This window comes from Ylistrum balloti, unplaced genomic scaffold (genome assembly GCF_031769215.1).
Source record: "Ylistrum balloti isolate Yb309-2 unplaced genomic scaffold, AGI_CSIRO_Ybal_v1 Utg370142, whole genome shotgun sequence".
Taxonomy (NCBI): domain Eukaryota; kingdom Metazoa; phylum Mollusca; class Bivalvia; order Pectinida; family Pectinidae; genus Ylistrum; species Ylistrum balloti.
In genome coordinates this window covers 373,902-393,877 of record NW_026782148.1, presented here as the reverse complement: position 1 = coordinate 393,877, position 19,976 = coordinate 373,902, and the positions used below count along the sequence as shown (strand labels likewise).

The 19,976-nt window shown below is 35.4% G+C and overlaps 1 protein-coding gene across 1 annotated transcript in view; it reads left to right on the top strand.

The window, feature by feature from the left end:
- The first annotated feature begins 1,477 nt into the window (after positions 1 to 1,477).
- Positions 1,478 to 19,976, top strand: part of LOC132550758 (epidermal growth factor-like protein 8) — a 45,419-nt gene continuing 26,920 nt past the window's right edge. The window contains exon 1 of the mRNA XM_060214851.1: positions 1,478 to 1,862. Within this exon, the coding sequence (XP_060070834.1) occupies positions 1,783 to 1,862 (80 nt within the window). The 5' untranslated portion in view covers positions 1,478 to 1,782. The remainder of the gene's footprint in view (positions 1,863 to 19,976) is intronic.

Here is a 19,976-nt window from a genome sequence, read left to right as displayed (position 1 = left end):
GTGGACAAAATTGCTGAAAGAGCAATTATTCAATATTTGCATAAGAAATGTCTAGCACCTAAGAATATCTATACTGATATGGTAGCAACACTAGTGAATGATGTCCATTCATACGCTACAGTGAAAAGGTTGGGGACGGAATTTAAGTTCATGATATTGCTATGGCTGACAGGCGAGTTACAGCCAGTACAGCTGGTATTTCACGGGAAAGAGTACATTCTGTTTGATGCTGCCTGTTGAACCCGTTGTTTTATACCTTGTTCTCATTTAAGACTGTGACATTGCTTGCTTGGAGAGATTTGGTGGATGTCGTTGATGACACTTACCCTTCCGGAACACCCGAACTCAATCCGTTATCCTTATATATTTTCAGGAGGAGTTCCTGTGCAAATATTTTCTCTTCTCCATATTTTGCCCTAGTTTTATTGAATTAAGGGTTTGATTATGATTATGTTGACATGTTGGTATTTTCATGTCGTTTTTGAAGTGAAATATAATGTTGTTTTCAATAGCAACAAAAAGTCTAAGACTATCACATATCTCGATCAAAATCATGATATCATAAAAAAAAAAAAATCCTTGAAAATGTTCAAATATCACACCTCCCTATTACAGTTTCACAACGCATCACAAATACTTATACTTATCAAAATATCACAATAACCCTATGAACAGATATTCCTCTTAACTAAAAAATCACAAAATATCACAAATACCAACAGTATCACTAAAATAATACTGACATACATGTAGGCAGAGGAAGCGTTTCTTTTAAAGATTTGGTCCTTATGAGGATCTAAATATGTTTGTTTTACCGGAGACGTTCTCTGATCTGGTGAACAATGGATACCATGTGTAAGGTTCTGTTCCAAGAAGACACAGTTTCAGTATCAGTGATTTAGTATTAAATAAAGTGAGGGAAAATACCAAATCTTTTCCATAACCTCATCGAATTCAGTGTATCCGACCTAAAGAGCCTTATTCTGTTGATATGACATGTTGTCGTTACAATAATAGTGACATCATACTAAAGTCATATTTATGTCTCAAGAATTCTAGATTTTCAAGATTTATTCAAAACTTTAGGCCGCAAACACATACATTTTGGTTGTTGATTGAATATCATAGGATGGAAAATATATAAATAACTGATTTTGTTCACTATTTTAAAACATTTATTTTCTTCCAGTTATTCACTGGTGTATACAGCAATGTCAGCTTCTACATTGAACTTTGAATTTATCAATTTTCGACGGTCCTGTCTGCAACATCACAATATCAAATGATTATGTAGCAATATAAAGAATGGAACAAAGGAATTTTTTCATAATAGTTTTGTTGAGTTTATCATTTGCATGTGACCGAATATAAATCTTTAAATGTTCCACTTGTATCTCTACACTAGACTTCTAGAAGTGAAGCTGTAGACTACTTCAGTCTCCTGATACAGTGATACATTAGCACAGTTAAGTGTATCCTGGTATAGACACGGGCTTTGGGACAGGCCGGCAAGTAGTTAACTAGTATCACTGCGCTACCCATTGCCAACACTTAACACTCGTTCGGAGCTTCAACAACAACCTATAACATGCCCTAATCATGTTAAAACACAACGACAAACTATAGTTAAGAACACACCGTAATGAACAACAAGTATGTTTTTCTTTTCGTTGTGGACTTCTCTGTCACATTAATAGACTATTTGTCATATATGTCCGTATGAACAAATACGAATAGCGTCAATTTTAATACCATTTCAAATCGGTCGTCGAACTGGAGAAGATGGTGAGCATACAGTCGATGATTTATTGTGTTTTGGCCGTGGTCGTTTATGTGTCGGAGGCAGTCACTCTCAGGCCAGGGTAAGTACAATTTACCATTACATAGTACATATACATTTTAAAGTCTATAACACACCTTACCCCTTCCTCTGAAACACCTGACGATCTATGACAAGTCCTTCGGCGTGTGGCATCAATTCAGATCAAAATGTTCTCGTTTCGGCTTTTAAGCTCAGTCTGCACCCGCAGAAATTTTTGTCATGCAAAATATCTACCCTTTTACTTTTTCCAGTATTTTCTTCGGAATGGGTCCATTTAAATCCGATGTGTTAGTGTTTTAACAGTATATTTTGTGTGAGGTAGACGCAGTATCACTGTGGTGTAAGACAGACCTGTAACACTAACAGTAGTTTCTTCTAACAGTTACATATATGTAATAGGATTGATTATCAACGATGTTATACAAGAACTACACATAGTAAAATTGATAACGCAACGTCGGCTTATGTATAATGAAGAAATATTAATTATTAACACAGAAAAACAATGGAACCAAGCACGTCGAAGTAGCAAGACCAGATCTCGACATCTGTCGAAATTGTGATATTTAGAGATGGTTCCAATTTATCGAATTCATTGAAGAACAAACATCTCTTGTGCTATAATAATTATTAAAATGAGGTCACAAACAATGCAAAATTGATTATCTTTCTAAATCAGGTCATACGTAGATAAACTAATTTGTTTGATTAAGGATCATTACTAGAAGTCATTATCGTAACAAGTTAAACATGGCTGCCGTACGGTTGTTTTAAAACCCGATTGAATTCCTTTCAAACAGCACATAGAGTCGTTATGTTCCACTTAAATGTCGATCTCAAGCACTTTCAGTGTTGTTAATACTGTCTGCTTGACAATAAGGCTTTAATCAGGCATGTAATTGGAATAAAATGTTCTGTATAGCTACGTACATTCTAAAAACTGTGATTTTGTGAAACACTTGCTGATACACCTTTCACACACAAGTCTCTTTTTTGCCACTTTGATACATGGTATGTATCATTTTATCCTTCCGTGACAATCGGCACTCCTTATATTTGTTCATGGCTTTCGTGATATTTTCGTTCCAATGATGCTGATCCGTTTATAGGCTGATACTTTGTTGGTACTGCTGATATCTGAAGTGAGGTTTTTTTTGTGTAGTGTAGTTCACTACGAATTAAAACGCTGACGAGCTACAGAGTATCCTGTCAGGCGTGATGGCGTTTATTGGTTTCGGAGAGTGAGCTCTTTTTCTAAGGTCCTTCGAAGGTATTTTGTGAATGTCATATTTGAATAATAAATGAGGTAACATTTTCTGAATTAATTTTTCTATGGCCATTTTTTTCAAACATTTTATTGACTAAGACAAGACACACAAAACATAATTATTAATATTAATATGAAATACATGTACATACAACTTCACACACATTTTTAGTTTTATGGGTTTTCATTGCCAATGGAAAGTGCCCATCTGTTCTAAAATCCCATTGCCGTGAATGTGCCTGAGCAAAGGAGCTTTCTTATTAGCAGCCTTCTCAACTGTCATTTAAGTTAAGCAACATAACGCGCCATAACAGTCTTTTATCTGTAACGTTTTCTGAACTTTCACCAACTGCCTTAAATCTTTTTTTAATGTCAGATATCATCCACCTTCATGTGAACAGCTTTGGATCGTTTTTTCTTAGTAGTTCCTTTGGAACCGAAGTTGAGATTTCTCTACCTGAATGTACATAGTATATCCTATCGAAGCAGGTACACACTTTTTTCTATAACAAGTTCCCTTATTTCTCTGTAAATTCTTCTGTCTAATGATGTTAAACTATAAACATATCATGTGATTGTTTTGTATTGTTAGTTTTAAGATGCAAATAATTCAGTGATGCATATTCAACTTGGAATTTTTTCTGTAATTTCTTCTTCTGGTGGGTAATCATGTTGATTTACACATTCCTCTGAAAAAAACCCCCAAAACAAAACAAAACAAAGAACCCCAAAAAATGTAATGTTTCCCAATGTAAGCCATTTGGTTGTTTACATGGTATATTGTTTTACCGATGTTACAGCCATGATCTAGATAAGAAATGTATCCGTTGGAATTTTGAATTACACCTTAATTAAAATATAACGTGCTAACTTAACAATATTTCCGGTATAGACCGGAAGTGTTATTATTGTTGACGACCTGTCGCTACAGCGACACTCCGTGCCAGTCGACATACGCCTCAGTTTACACGTGTTCGTTAAGAGACTCCTAGATCCTACGCTAACAAATACCATATAATTGCAATAATTATTGTTCATAAAATCCATGACGATAGTTCTTTATCTTGCTGAATTTAGATACAGAGCTATATAAAAAGTAGATGATGTCGCATGTGAAACACAAACTCCTGGCAGTGTAATCAAATCTGAAGACAAAATGACAATAAAAACGTGCATGTTATCTGGTTTTTATTTTATAATTCCAGTTATATATAGTTCCACTACCTTATGATATGATTTTTTCGTTATAAGAAATATATTGCTTGAAATGTCTACAACCATTAATCATTATAAGTACAGCCTACTTCCGATATGGTGTATTGGAATACAGTAAAGAGTTAATATTCTTTCATGGTTTTATTTTCAGCATTTTTCTAGAGTAACAACTAGTTTGTGACCAGGTGATGTGTCTTGCTGGGGGCCTTTGGTAGTATGTTTCATCTTGAAAGCACTATAATTTCGGCTTCAGCTCGACATTATTACAAGGAAACTTATAGAAATGATCATTCCTTGAAAATTCAACAAATATGTCAAGCTATCACAGTTGAAATTCCTAGTGAAGACAAAATTACCATTTTTCTTGCAATTAAGTTAGGGTTTTTAAATTTAGAAATAACGATTTTTTCTTAGATTCAAGTTAAGATTTACAGTGGCAACAAACACAATCTACATTCACTCTAATCTGAAATTAGCTACACATTATTAATAAGTTTTCTAGATATGAATTGGAAGAAGGACGATTTTCTACTTCATGAGACACGTACATGCACGTGCATCATGCACAGAGACATTACACATGTTTGTGATGTATGTAGATAATTTGATAAATTTTGGCCTGAGAGCAATCTTTGCCGGCGAGTTTTGAAATAGATATGGCCGCCCTTTTAGCGACTGATAAGGAAATTGATGAATGTTTCTTTCAGTATAGCGCATATCTGTTTTCACCGTCCTAATGAAGCGATGGCAGGGACACTATGGACTTCGGTTCACGTTAGTTATACCTGAAGTAACACAGAATATCATGATAGATGCATGATGCTTGCCAGTTCTAAACCTTGGAAATAAATTACTTCAGATTTATCACTTATAATAAACATGGGTTGACAATTTCTCAAATGAACATCTAGCCGTCCAATTAGGTTGTGCGAAAGATATGAACTTCAAGAATTCATGATATCTGTTTTCTATGTCGTGGCATACAGAGAACGAAACTGCGATATATAGGAAAAACTATCTAATCTCAACCGATACCACATTACCATCATTTGAATAACCATAGGTTTTAGTGGGTTTTTTTACACATGTTTTCGATCTATGCTTTTTTTTTTTTTTATATATATAGTCTTTAAATCGTTCGTCGGACATATCTACTTAATTGCGTGTATAGACAAAATTTTCAAAGGTGTTTGTCATTTACAGATAAAATAAGATATATGTGCATTATACCTATTTGGACAAAATGTCTGACGGGATTCATACATTTTATCTGTATGTGGCACAATTCATGCTGAGTCTTTGCTTGTCTAGACAGCATCATGTACACTTCATTTCTACCACTTAATTTCTATAAAAATGTATGTAATTAGCAGTCATCTTGAACGCAGTGTAAGCTCATTTGTACAAAGATATTCCAAAAAAATGAAATTGCCAAAGATCTGTGCATGTTCAGGAAGGGATATTAAGCTCCCATTTAAAACAGCGACCATTCGTCAACACTGCTTGATGTACATGAAACACTTGAGCGTTCACTTGAAATAAAACGACGGGAGAGATAGAAATAGGTCGTTTGTATGATAGTTGATATGTCACATATTCGCGTGTCAAAAATTTATCGTAAGATCGAGTATAACAGTTTTCTTCAACAATTGTAACAGTGTTCATGCGTGCTACATTTGATGTATGGCTGGCGTTTTGTTTATAAAATTTATGTTTGACAAAAAATTTCATAATTGAATTGGTCTTCCTACATAGCATTGCAATAAAATAAGATTTATTATGCGAAATCGGGAATGGATGGCAGCAGGTGTGATATAATAGCCATATCATGATTGGTAGATCTTCATCTGTCCCAGGCTTTCATTTTTACTCTCCCTGAAAACTTGATGTTTATGTACCTTTACAAATTTGTCGTATATAAAAAAATGAGTTTATTTACATGTATGTTTACATTACAGTGAGATAGCATGCAGCACTTTAGTGTACTATATCTACTCTCCGTCATTACCTCTCGTATGTCGTGTGAGAAATCTAAATAATATATTTTACTTATTATCTGATAAGTCAATTACCTCTGAAGTGTCGTGTGAGAGATCCCCACATTGTGTTACAGTTAATCTGTGATAAGTCAGTTACCTCGTGTGTCGTGTGAGAGATCCCCAGAGTGTGTTACAGTTAATCTGTGATAAGTCTGTTACCTCGTGTGTCGTGTGAGAGATCCCCAGAGTGTGTTACAGTTAATCTGTGATAAGTCAGTTACCTCGTGTGTCGTGTGAGAGATCCCCAGAGTGTGTTACAGTTAATCTGTGATAAGTCAGTTACCTCGTGTGTCGTGTGAGAGATCCCCAGAGTGTGTTACAGTGTGTGATAAGTCTGTTACCTCGTGTGTCGTGTGAGAGATCCCCAGAGTGTGTTACAGTTAATCTGTGATAAGTCAGTTACCTCTGGTGTGTCGTGTGAGAGATCCCCAGAGTGTGTTAGAGCTAATCTGTGATAAGTCAGTTACCTCTGGAGTGTCGTGTGAGAGATCCCCAGAGTGTGTTACAGTTAATCTGTGATAAGTCAATTACTTCGTGTGTCGTGTGAGAGATCCCCAGAGTGTGTTACAGTTAATCTGTGATAAGTCAGTTACCTCGTGTGTCGTGTGAGAGATCCCCAGAGTGTGTTACAGTTAATCTGTGATAAGTCAATTACTTCGTGTGTCGTGTGACAGAGTGAGATGTGTTGTGTGAGAGATCCCCAGAGTGTGTTACAGTTAATCTGTGATAAGTCAGTTACTTCTGGTGTGTCGTGTGAGAGATCCCCAGAGTGTGTTACAGTTAATCTGTGATAAGTCAGTTACCTCGTGTGTCGTGTGAGAGATCCCCAGAGTGTGTTACAGTTAATCTGTGATAAGTCAGTTACTTCTGGTGTGTTGTGTGAGAGATCCCCAGAGTGTGTTACAGTTAATCTGTGATAAGTCAGTTACTTCTGGTGTGTTGTGTGAGAGATCCCCAGAGTGTGTTACAGTTAATCTGTGATAAGTCAGTTACTTCTGGTGTGTTGTGTGAGAGATCCCCAGAGTGTGTTACAGTTAATCTGTGATAAGTCAGTTACTTCTGGTGTGTCGTGTGACAGATCCCAAGAGTGTGTTACAGTTAATCTGTGATAAGTCAGTTACTTCTGGTGTGTCGTGTGACAGATCCCAAGAGTGTGTTACAGTTAATCTGTGATAAGTCAGTTACTTCTGGTGTGTCGTGTGAGAGATCCCCAGAGTGTGTTACAGTTAATCTGTGATAAGTCAGTTACTTCTGGTGTGTCGTGTGAGAGATCCCCAGAGTGTGTTACAGTTAATCTGTGATAAGTCAGTTACCTCGTGTGTCGTGTGGGAGATCCCCAGAGTGTGTTACAGTTAATCTGTGATAAGTCAGTTACTTCTTGTGTGTCGTGTGAGAGATCCCCACTGTGTGTTACAGTTAATCTGTGATAAGTCAGTTATTTCTGGTGTGTCTTGTGAGAGATCCTCAGAGTGTGTTACAGTTAATCTGTGATAAGTCAGTTACTTCTGGTGTGTTGTGTGAGAGATCCCCAGAGTGTGTTACAGTTAATCTGTGATAAGTCAATTACTTCGTGTGTCGTGTGAGAGATCCCCACAGTGTGTTACAGTTAATCTGTGATAAGTCAGTTACCTCGTGTGTCGTGTGGGAGATCCCCAGAGTGTGTTACAGTTAATCTGTGATAAGTCAGTTACCTCGTGTGTCGTGTGGGAGATCCCCACAGTGTGTTACAGTTAATCTGTGATAAGTCAGTTACTTCTGGTGTGTCGTGTGAGAGATCCCCACTGTGTGTTACAGTTAATCTGTGATAAGACAGTTACTTCTGGTGTGTCGTGTGAGAGATCCCCACTGTGTGTTACAGTTAATCTGTGTGAGAGATCCCCACTGTGTGTTACAGTTAATCTGTGTGAGAGATCCCCACTGTGTGTTACAGTTAATCTGTGATAAGTTAGTTACTTCTGGTGTGTCGTGTGAGCGATCCCCACATTGTGTTACAGTTAATTTGTGATAAGACAGTTACCTGGTGTGTCGTGTGAGAGATCCCCAGAGTGTGTTACAGTTAATCAGTGATAGGTCAGTTACCTCGTGTGTCGTGTGGGAGATCCCCACAGTGTGTTACAGTTAATCTGTGATAAGTCAGTTACTTCTGGTGTGTCGTGTCAGAGATCCCCAGAGTGTGTTACAGTTAATCAGTGATAGGTCAGTTACTTCTTGTGTGTCGTGTGGGAGATCCCCACAGTGTGTTAAAGTTAATCTGTGATAGGTCAGTTACTTCTTGTGTGTCGTGTGAGAGATCCCCAGAGTGTGTTACAGTTAATCTGTGAAAAGTCAGTTACTTCTGGTGTGTCGTGTGAGAGATCCCCAGAGTGTGTTACAGTTAATCTGTGATAAGTTAATAATCTGATATGTGCATGTGAGAGACCATGCCTTTTTGAGTTGTGTATACAGCAGAAAACAAATGTAGGAAAAAACCACAATTTGTCAAAATATTTTTTATTTGTCGGGATTCCAGGGTGCAAACAAGATAATTTTTTACAGTCATTCAGTGTATTGCTCTATGCTCTGTGTATTATAGAACGAACTGACGGTTGACCTTGACGTAATGGGTCCCAGCACAGCCTTGGGGTAATATAAAAGGCGTCTTTGTGATATAGAAACCAAAGCTGTTCGTTTATTTTAAAAACTCTCTGAAATCTTTCCGTAAAAGTATATTCACCAGTTGGTGTATGCACAACTGCATTCAATTCCATGGTAAATGATAATAATTCTATTTTGGCTAACATACAATCGACGGCTCACAGCTTTGACGTATACACATACGGCATTAAAACCATTAATCTGTGGAACAGCACACATGTTATGACATAATTTGAATCACTCTATGTTCGTTTGATGGACGTGTCGTATTTAGACTAGCTTTTCGTTTTATGTGCAATGCTAAAGAAAAAGGTTTTGTTTGTGTAACACCCGTTCGTATTATTTCAATGACAACAAGGAACACCTGTACAAGGAACACCTGTCCGTAGAAATAAATAAAGGAAAAATAATTCCCTACAGCTGTTTTTAAGAGTTTAAACATGGAAAGCAAATAAGATCAAATCAAAATAAGCCAAAATAAAAATCAAAATATAGGACGGTAGCTTCAGTTAATGGACGATTGTCTATCTAGTGATTGTCTTTGTATACGACCAAATGAGAATAGACAGATGTATACTGGCGTGTTTTGTAATTGTTATTATTACTTTCACGTAGTATATTTTACCAAATACACAATATTTAATAGCATGCATATATAGAATACCTATAAAGGAATAGAGATGAGGGGTTTGAATTTTTCTGAAGCCTCAGTCACAAATACACGTCATTAGATACGTTCAGAGTCATCTTTGTGAGACACGGACATTCTTGGTGGAACGTGATGTGACTCGTGACCATGGCAACGTACGAAAATTATAAGGAAGTCATGATGTTATCACATTCACTCTAAATTATACAACGTGAGTATGGTAGGACGTGGTAAATTTCTGTAATGTGCCTGTTCAGAGGACAATGAAGTAATTGACGATGACACGTAACATTGTAAATGCATTAGCTAAACCACCTTCTCAGACGACCAATTAGATCAACAGACTTGTTTAAATGTCGGTAATTAACTGAACAACTGAGTTTAAAACATATTAACGCCGTGTCTGGTGTAGTCATGTAGAAACGTGCTGATGCATTCTTTAACGACATTCGCACCACGTTCACTAAAGGCTCTACAACATTTCCTGACATCGCAACGGAGTGTACACATAGCGGGCGAGTACTGTCAATTCCTGGTTGGCTCCTTCATAATATCCGTTCCTGCTCACTCACAACCAACTATAGCTTGGCTTGTCGAAGTAAAACTGTTAAGAACATGGCCCGAAACGGGTATGTATGAGATAGATATTCTTTATTTCCTCATTCATTTGAGATTACAAACAATTTAACATAGTGCAGTGCATAGAAGTATAGTATGTGACAAAAGAATGACCTCAATATTTAAAGATGAAAGTAAAGTTTTTTTTCCCAGTTCAATGTTTCGTCAGTTCATGATTTAAGTGTTATGATATAATTTCATTCATTTTCATGTACATTTTAGGAATCACCTTTGCGATGCATTTCATCATATCAGCCCAATGATTTTTCGATGTATCAATGTCACCTGAACGTTTTTCAGGAATGAGTTCTGTTTGTCTTTCACTCATTTCTGAGAATTTCTGTAGGAAGTTAACAACTATTTCTAGAATCAAATCTCTTTCGGCGAAGAGGATGTAACATTCTATGATAAAATGTACAGCTATGTCAGCGGCAGTTTTACCACACAGTTTACAAACAACAGGATCAGCTTCGGAGACAAACGATAGATACACTAGTTCAGATAATATCTATGTCCTTCACATTATGCTTGGACAATCTCCACAGCGGATGTATACCTAATTTTACATGAACATTTGAGAAAATTTGAAGGCTATCCTTTATTACCAGAGTTTCCCATGTTCTTGTTTACGTTATAGGTTATATCTTGTTAAGTTCTGGTGAAATATAGGTAGACTTGAGGGAACGTAATCTAAATGTGATACGAAAGTGATGCAACAAGTGAGGATTATGTGTGAACATGGCGACTCATAAGAACTCTGTATGTTAGCCACGTTCAATTTGAACCGATCTAGAACGATAGTTTAAGATTTAGCGACGTTGGAAGCGTGGTGACTATGCTTCCAAAGAGCTCTAAATGGTTGTCATGACCACTTAAAAGTTATGACGCTTCGCAACATGTTACGCCAATCAAGTCACTATTTCAAATAAAGACGTAATCTAATAGATCATGTGTAGAAGCAAACAGTTTTTTCTGCCAGTGACTACAAAAAAGTCACCTGTTTTGCAGTGATATCTAATTTCGTCGCGTATCAGAGAACATCTTGGTTTGGGATGTAGAAGGAGTTCCGTGTCATTCTTTATGATGTAATAAGACACTGCGGTGTTTCGTCAAGTTTTTTTTTTTTTTTTTTTTGAGAAATCTCTCTTTAAACATACAAGGCTAATGTCAGCGTCAGTACGACTGTAAAAATTACAAAATAACACTTCAAAACGCGTCAGCTATAATGGTTTTCGATGTTCAGCTGCGAGCCATTATTAAAGTTTTTAAACTGGCAATATTATCAAAAGCTAGTTGTCACTTTGGTTTTCAACCATGTAAAATGTTGTTTTTCGTATTCTGTAAATTGCATTAGTTGACGCATAAATTAATTAAAATCGTGTAGATGTTCATTTAAATGTGCATTAAATATACATCGTTTTCTATGTAACAAATTTGTTTTTATGAAGCTGGCTTGTCCTGTGCCTATCCGTGATCACATATCTATGATGGCGACTGCAGATAAGGAACTCTCATATACACTTATTCAATTCGAGAATGTCGAGTTAAAAGGCTGAAGCAAGTAAACGTGTCCATTTTAAGCACGAGGGTATAGATATCTGTGTGTATATTTGTCCTAACTTCAGTGATACATACAGTTCATGATTCTGTATTCTAAACTGAGTTAATGGATCCGGCTTTCGATAAAAAGTATCTACATCAACCTCCAATCTTCTCACGATTCTTAACTGTTCGTTTCACATTCATTTCTCCAATTAACTAAAATCATAATGATTTTATCAATCTTCCATTTTTGTTTTTCCCCATGCGCTCTATCATGATAATCCCACGTGGTTGAACAAGCAAGCGAGGTTTTTTCTGACTATCTAAAAGGAGTTATAGTACTTACAATGTCCGTCTGATAAACGTCACGTTACTTTGAGATGCAGGTGAGTTCCTGTCATATCTTTCTCCAAGATGAAACACCAAGTGTATGTCGCAGCGAAAGCAACAAAGACATATTTGATATAAACTTATAAAGATTAAGTTAATCTTATAATTCAAAACACAAATAAAGATCTGTAGTGCAAAGCCATCTGTGAGAAATTATTTTTATCATGTATGTATTTAAACAATGTATGACAAAGGAAATAGCAATTTTTAATCTTAAAGTAGTACAAAACATTTAATGTCTATGAAAAATTAGGAATATGTTGGAATTCAACGTTCACGGAGTACGGTTTCCAACAAACTGCACGTGCGGTAAATGCAATTTCCAGCTGCAATGCTCAGACACGACATTACACGACGATCAAATAGAAAAAAAGAACACTTGAAGAGGAAATCTTTTATGAAGTGGGAAGTCAACCACTGTTAATTGACAAAGGCCAAAATAGGTGCATACCTATGGCTGGCTGATGGTGATGCTACCAGAGAGAGGGCGAAACAGACAAATCCATGGTTCGACACTTTATCTAACATGGATGAAGATACGACAAATAAATTATGTTATTCCTCATAACAAATACCTCATATACATATAGCAATTTATTTCCATTCTATAAAATGCAAACAAATACAACTTTAGCGAGAAAAAAGGAAAAGTACCTTATTAGATTATTTAAACCTTAATTTAACAGTATAACACGAGACTGACCTCAAGTCAAACTATCTATGATGTCAACACTATTGTTATTGTTGTTAAGCATCAGAAGATTTAACAAAGCGCTTATGCTTAACTGTGTTTGCAATGATTTATATATATATATGATATAATGTCTGGTTGTGGCCCGAGTATACCCGTCTGGATATTAAATAACGCTTACACAGCATTCAGTGAGTGAAAAAAGCAAACGTTAAACCATGGAGACTGTATTGCTATCCAATCAGAACATTTTCATCCCGATCAGCTATACGTTTTTGTAATATCTGTATCTTTTAATCGTTAAACGTTGGCTTGAACTCAGCAATGTTTCCAACGACAGGAATCACTACTTTGCAATGACGTTAAAATGAATAAAACAAAACGACGATTCAAGGTTTTGGAATACTTGTCATATGATGCTGGAAATGATGTGTATGACAGTGATTAGTATTCTTTAAATTTGACATATTGCTGCCATGCATTACTTCAACATCAAAATATTTGCAAGATAACATTTTTATTTCTGTAGATAAATTACGTATTGATATATAACAGAACGATTATCCATTCCTAACATACTGCATGATCCCTGTATTGCTTTTATGACTTTCGGTATAACATCATCCTTTGATAAGATCTTGCAGTTTTCGTTTTTCACAAATATCTCTAAACTGTATACTAAAAGTTAACAGAGAAAAAGTTGGATAATCAATGACACGATGACAATGGTCGTTTTAGTGTTTTTAAATGAGGAATATAAACAACTATGGTAAAACTTAACCTTCTTGTAGACGGTCCTGTAAATAACGAACCCGATCATGTCTTAGGTAATGTACGTACTATCCATCCCGAAAGGACCGAAGACGCAGACGATGCCACGTGATAAACAGTGCCAAGGTTCCACAGCCTGGTGCTCGTGGTATTTTACATTAAACAAGTAACCACAAATTTTGACACCGATATTTATAAACGAAAAAAATAATTTTAAAAATCCCTATAACACGTGACAATTTATCAGGCTGATCATTTCGTTGTAACTTATCGCCAGAAGCTGATTGGTTGGTGATATCAATAAAACGTTTGTTTCATTTTCATTGTCGTTCACTGAATTTACAAATAAATTTCAAAAACGATAAAAAAGATGAACAGCAAATAGTATTTTTTTTATTAAAGACCGCTGGGTAATTAAGATCAAAAGAATGTATTGTTGATTTTTTAAAATTGTGTACACTCTGCAAAAGAATGAAACTGCATTACCAAGATCTGTTTGTCGTATATTATACAATACGGTATCTGTTCATCTTGACAGCAGTGGTTTTGACAGACCACTTACCAGCGGTCACAACTGTGTTTTGTCAAGATGCAGATGTGAGAGGACATTAAACTCTTTAAGGTGCTGATTTCATTTCCGAGGAAGGAAAACAAATTGAATAAGATTGAAGCTTACTTGTGTCTGATAACATCATTTCTAATTGTTAGGGCAACTGAGAAAACCTAAACGTCGTTGAAAGTGGTTTTAGAACTTAGTGACGGCCATTTCAATGTTATAGAATACACGTTTCCTACGAAGTTGTAGTAAACTTTGGCTTATACGACAGGAAATTACCCAACCACAGCAAAAATTTACAGATAAAAGATCACATGATACTAAAATGCACCACTGGGAACCATTGTGACATAAAAACTCCGAGATCACTGCACATAACGTATAGATGGTAGCCCAGGTGAACGTTTCAGGTGTATTTCAGCATCGTGCAGGATGTTTCTATTAGAAAATATGTGGGTTTCAAGCAATTAAAAGAAAACATGTTTTCTATGATGTCGACAATGAAATGGAAATCAAGCGGCGTTGCCTATCAAAAAAAAAAAAAAAATAGAATTCAGTGTTCCCAGAACACATGTTACCTGCGTCTTGACAAAGTTTAAGTTTTAAAATAGCGGATTGACCTTGAGAATTTACTGCAGACTTTCAAACGTCAGCATTTCTCAACTTTAAATTGTTTTAAAAACTTACACCTACATGGTTTTTATTGCTTTTCATTACTTATGGCTGTGTTCGAAGAATTATTAGTAACTATTTACGCCATGTTAAGTCAACACGTGCACATTTTATAGTAGGTCAAGCGACCTGCTCAAATAAATCCCCCCAAAAACAAATCTTGTGAACTGCGGAACAGTGATACCGCTGATCGCGCGAAGAATGCTGACGATTTCCGGCATGAAAAGTGCATTCTTTTTTCTCTCATACTCGTGTATGCACATGGTTGAGGACCCTAGCTTGTTAGATTTAAACAGATTCTATATATCAGCAGTGAACGGGATCCGGCAGCTCATAATTCTTGTCACTGCTATACTAAACATCATTAGTTTGAATAATGAATTTGATGTTCTGCATTGACCCAACAATAATGAAAAATGACAACACATCAAGATATGGTTTTAATCCCACTAGAAAACAAAAATGTTATTCCATTTTGTCTTAAAATATTCTTCAGCTGACAAAGCCATATGTGAACGATGCCCGCAAGTTTTTCACCATGGATGTATCGAGGTGTTAGATCAATACAAGAACTGTCTCTCCTATCGTATTTTTAAAAGTATTGCTATTTGACAAGAACAACAGTTTAATTACTATTTCCTTTTTAACTCATTGATTTCACTCACAGTGACTGTTGTATGAACGACGTTGAATTTACTTTTTCTCATCATGATCCCAAAAGATGTTTGTTTAACTTGACAATGTAAAATATACACACAAAGTTAAGGCTATTTTCATTTGAATCGAAAATAATTTTAATGCAAACGAAAATACAAAATTAAAAAATGATATTTTGAAATATATTCAAATATTTAATCGTTTCACCATTTACTTCCATTGATATCATCGCACCCTACTGAAATGAAAAATGGACCCCAAAGGTGATGTAATTTAGACAGGGAAACGGTTGTACCATGTGTACGTTCACTTTAACACGTGCAGTCGATCTCCCATGCTGTGCTGGGTGTCACGCGTTCATTTCCTGTACATTTTTCACGAAATCAATCGTTTTTTATCATAAATTTGATACTAACTTTTTAATGTGGATGTAAATGATAGGATACACCTAGTATTAACGAATATGATTAATTTCATTCTACAGAGGCCAAACAATATAGATATTACATAGCAACAGGAATACATATACATTACAATTTATTACTTTTATCTATTTTAAAGTATGTTAAAAGGTCACTTGATACTTGTTGAAAAGTCATCCATTATGACCTACGATAACAAAATATAATCTTATATGCTTAAAGCTGCTGTTAAAGATCATAAACTCGCCATCTTGTACTTCGGGAAGATATATATTGATTTACAATGTGTATGTGTCCTTTCGTATCTAATAGGCACGGTTTGATGTAAAATGTCACAGATGACAGAAGATCTTCACATTTCATCGTCCCTGACGATTTATATATATATTCTCTTTGATTGAGTTTATCTTGCAGGACAAACAACAGAACACGAAAACAGAACAACAAAAGGATATTTAATATTCAAATATTATGTGTCTTAATTTTGCAAATCCGTATTAATAAGCGACATAATACAACCTTTCGAATCCATCTGTACGCATTAACACCATGATTAGCTCACATATACGACATGAAACAAATTACCACATGCAAATTCCTAGAGTAAAGACTTATCTTAAAATCACCACATGTCTAAACAGAAATTGAAAACAACAGTTCACGAATTAGCCTTCTGAAGCTAAATCACACCATATGGACAGCTACGTCATTCAGTTCTCATGACTTTGACATATATACAGCTATACCATTATGGGTACTCTCAAATTTAATATATACGTATAATTAGGTCTTAACATCGTACTGTGAACTACATACTTCAGCCAAGTACAAGCAGCACATGATGATATTAATAACCTAATTCGCCGGCTTTTTTCGCATGAAAATATTTGTGTCACATGAAAACTTCGTTAAATACATAAATGCATGTAGAAAAAATTTTAATTGGCGTTAAATCTTACATGTTATCAAACTTTATATATAGGTATCAAAACCTTTAAATCTATTGCGAGTGTGTAGGTGAAGAATGAATATGAAAAGTCACATGACATTTTTCTGAGGAATTCTGGGTACCACTTAAAACTATTCATTTTTTGCGAGGGCATTCATTGCGTTGTTTCATATATACTCTTATTCAACGAATAAACAATATGACAGGAACAGTTAAAATCAAGGGTCCAAGAAAAAAAGTAATTTATAATTACAAAGTGACCCCCATTAAAATATTAGATTACCTTTGTTGTGCTCATCCAACTGAAAATATTTCTGTTAACACATTACACTCAAAATGAGTTGTTTTCGTTGGTTATTAAAATTGACTCGAACAGTACCTTCCAATCAATCATAGTTTCCTTTCCTGGAGACAGTGTTTATTCTACAAACGGACCATACCTACATATCTAATACACAGACACTATATATCTACAGGACGGAATTTAAATGGTAGGTTATACTTGCAATATCAATGTTCTACAAGTAAAAAATGATAAAGCCTGATATATTGGTGCCAAATATATTATCTGATTAATATTGGAAATATCTGGCGGCCTTGAACAATATCAGTGACCAACTGCAACTAATCTCATTCGAGCAATGAAATATTTAGCAGTGATGACTTTTGTTGAAAGTGCCGTCCTCTCATCTTCTCTCCAGCATGAAATAGACAAAATACATTTGAGTACAAGTGTTAATTTCTTATGTACGATGAGGATATGACAACCATCCTTTATTGTCATGGATGCGATTTTTTTTTTAATTATACATATAATGCCGTATGCAGTCTTAAAATGATTGCAAGATTCTGTCGTTTTATGGGCAAAAATAACACACAAATGCGGATTAATTGTCCAAAACTAATCCAGTGCAGTGATATCACTAGAACCTGAATTACTGATTACGACATGGTATCGAGTCCATAATAACTTTGTTATTGTCATAGGTACACCATCTATTACAGAAATGTGACACCGCTTACAATATTATGATGATTTCTTGCAAAAATGGGTCTCATTTATTGACAAAAAATAGCGTAGCAACGTCGCTCCACTCTTCAAAACTCACCCCGTGGAAGGATAACAACAGTGTATCAAAGGCATTTGTGATTCCACTAACTGCTTTTAAATGACAGCTACACATAACTCATCTAAAGCCATTGCATCAAATCACCAAGAGACTGATACCTAAATGAACAAGAGTTCCTTGAGAGATCTTAGCGCTCCCCATTGTATGATCTGTATCTATTTTTTATAAGTTTGATACTTTCTCTTCTCTTTCTCTCTTTCCTCTTACTCTTCACTCTTATATAAAATTTGAAATCTCCTCTCAAAAAAGGGCGATAATAATCTCAAACCAGCAAATTCAAAATAGCGGTATGTCGGCCATTCCATTTTTTCAGATCAGTTACAAAAATGCGACGGTGATTGTGCGCATGTGTTATCATAAATGACGCAACAATTCACATATCCAGACTCTGAGAGATAAATGAGTGGCAGCATTGAAACCTAAGATGTCTTCCTTTCGAAAAAAAAAAACTTAACTTATTTGTACCTGGCTACTTTGTATAGCGACATGTTCAGTTAGCGACTAGCTACTTGTCCCAATGATGAAAGTGGGATTAGATCTCATGTTTTTTGTTTGATGATTTTAAATATATCGCTTTTAGAAAAAACATGTCTTTTCTCGCGATCAGATGTGAACTTCTAGCGTGGTTTCTGAAAAATATTAGTGTGTGTTACATGTATATTTAGAAGGGATTGGTTCCATGTAAGCACCGAGACATTTGATAGCAATTTTATTAGAGAAACCCCAAATGCAAAATCTCGATAGTGACACAAGCCAGTATTTCATGAATGATAAGGTTATGGAACAGACACATTTCTAGAAACTTGGAGCATATACATTTGCATGTCTGTTTACACATGCCGTTAGGATAAGATAAAACGAAGGCTGTAGATCTCCAGCTTTAAGTCTTATTCTGATAAAAATAAGCTCAACACAAAATCACACGTGTTTATGATGGATATCTTAAAGATAAAATAACAATTTCTAAAAAAAATCTACGTTTAACTACATTTACCAAAAGAGAGAAATGATTAGCTTGATTATTTATTTGTTACCACATCTGTAGGATGACAAAGTCAGGGACAACATATACCATCATAAGCCAGAAATGTGTTTACGGAACCACAGACTGTAAACTTTGCCTCGCAGATAAGATTGAATTGAATTTCGATTTTTTTATTTTAATCTTAATTCGATTTTTTATCGACACTTTGAAGTGTGCTGATTATTATCAGCATCAGTATCTTTGTTGACAGACAATATGCTATGCATATGAATCATAAATTGATATTCCGTTCAAATTAAATGTATTTTTCAAGTCAGGAGAGTGATAAATTAATTTTATGTGAGTTTTGTCATTTACAGCGGCCTTGACCTTCGAAATACGAACATGAAATGAAGCCTCATTTTAGAGATTTGTATACTGAGATCTGAATCAGGGATGCAGTTGTGTTGTAAGGAAAGGTCTGTGTTAGAACAGTTAAGTAGCCATAAGGTCGAAGATTAACCTACCTCCATAATGTCCTTGCGGTGAAAAAAAAACATGTTTATTTGTGATTAAACATAATCAAATTATATATATATACATATCTAAAAAGTAGAAGTTTGATTCTAAAAATAGACGTAATACATGTTTTTACTGTACCGTGGTCCTTATCGCCTCGTTAGAATCACTTCAAGTACATCTTAATGTTAACACGCACTCTTCTGATATTCGCAAAGTGCCTTAACGACCTCTGAACACGGTGGAAATGATCAATTACATACCAAAACAAACACAAGAAATTAGAAAGTCTGCCCCTCGAACATTATGACACATTTTTACACTACATGTTGCCATGTTTATAAATGTAAGTATGATGCAGTTTAATTCATCACGATACATATACTAACATACGTGTATTGAAATATATCTCACTTGTGATTTTGACCGTCTATAGTAATATCTAACTTAAGTGTGATGGTCCATAGTA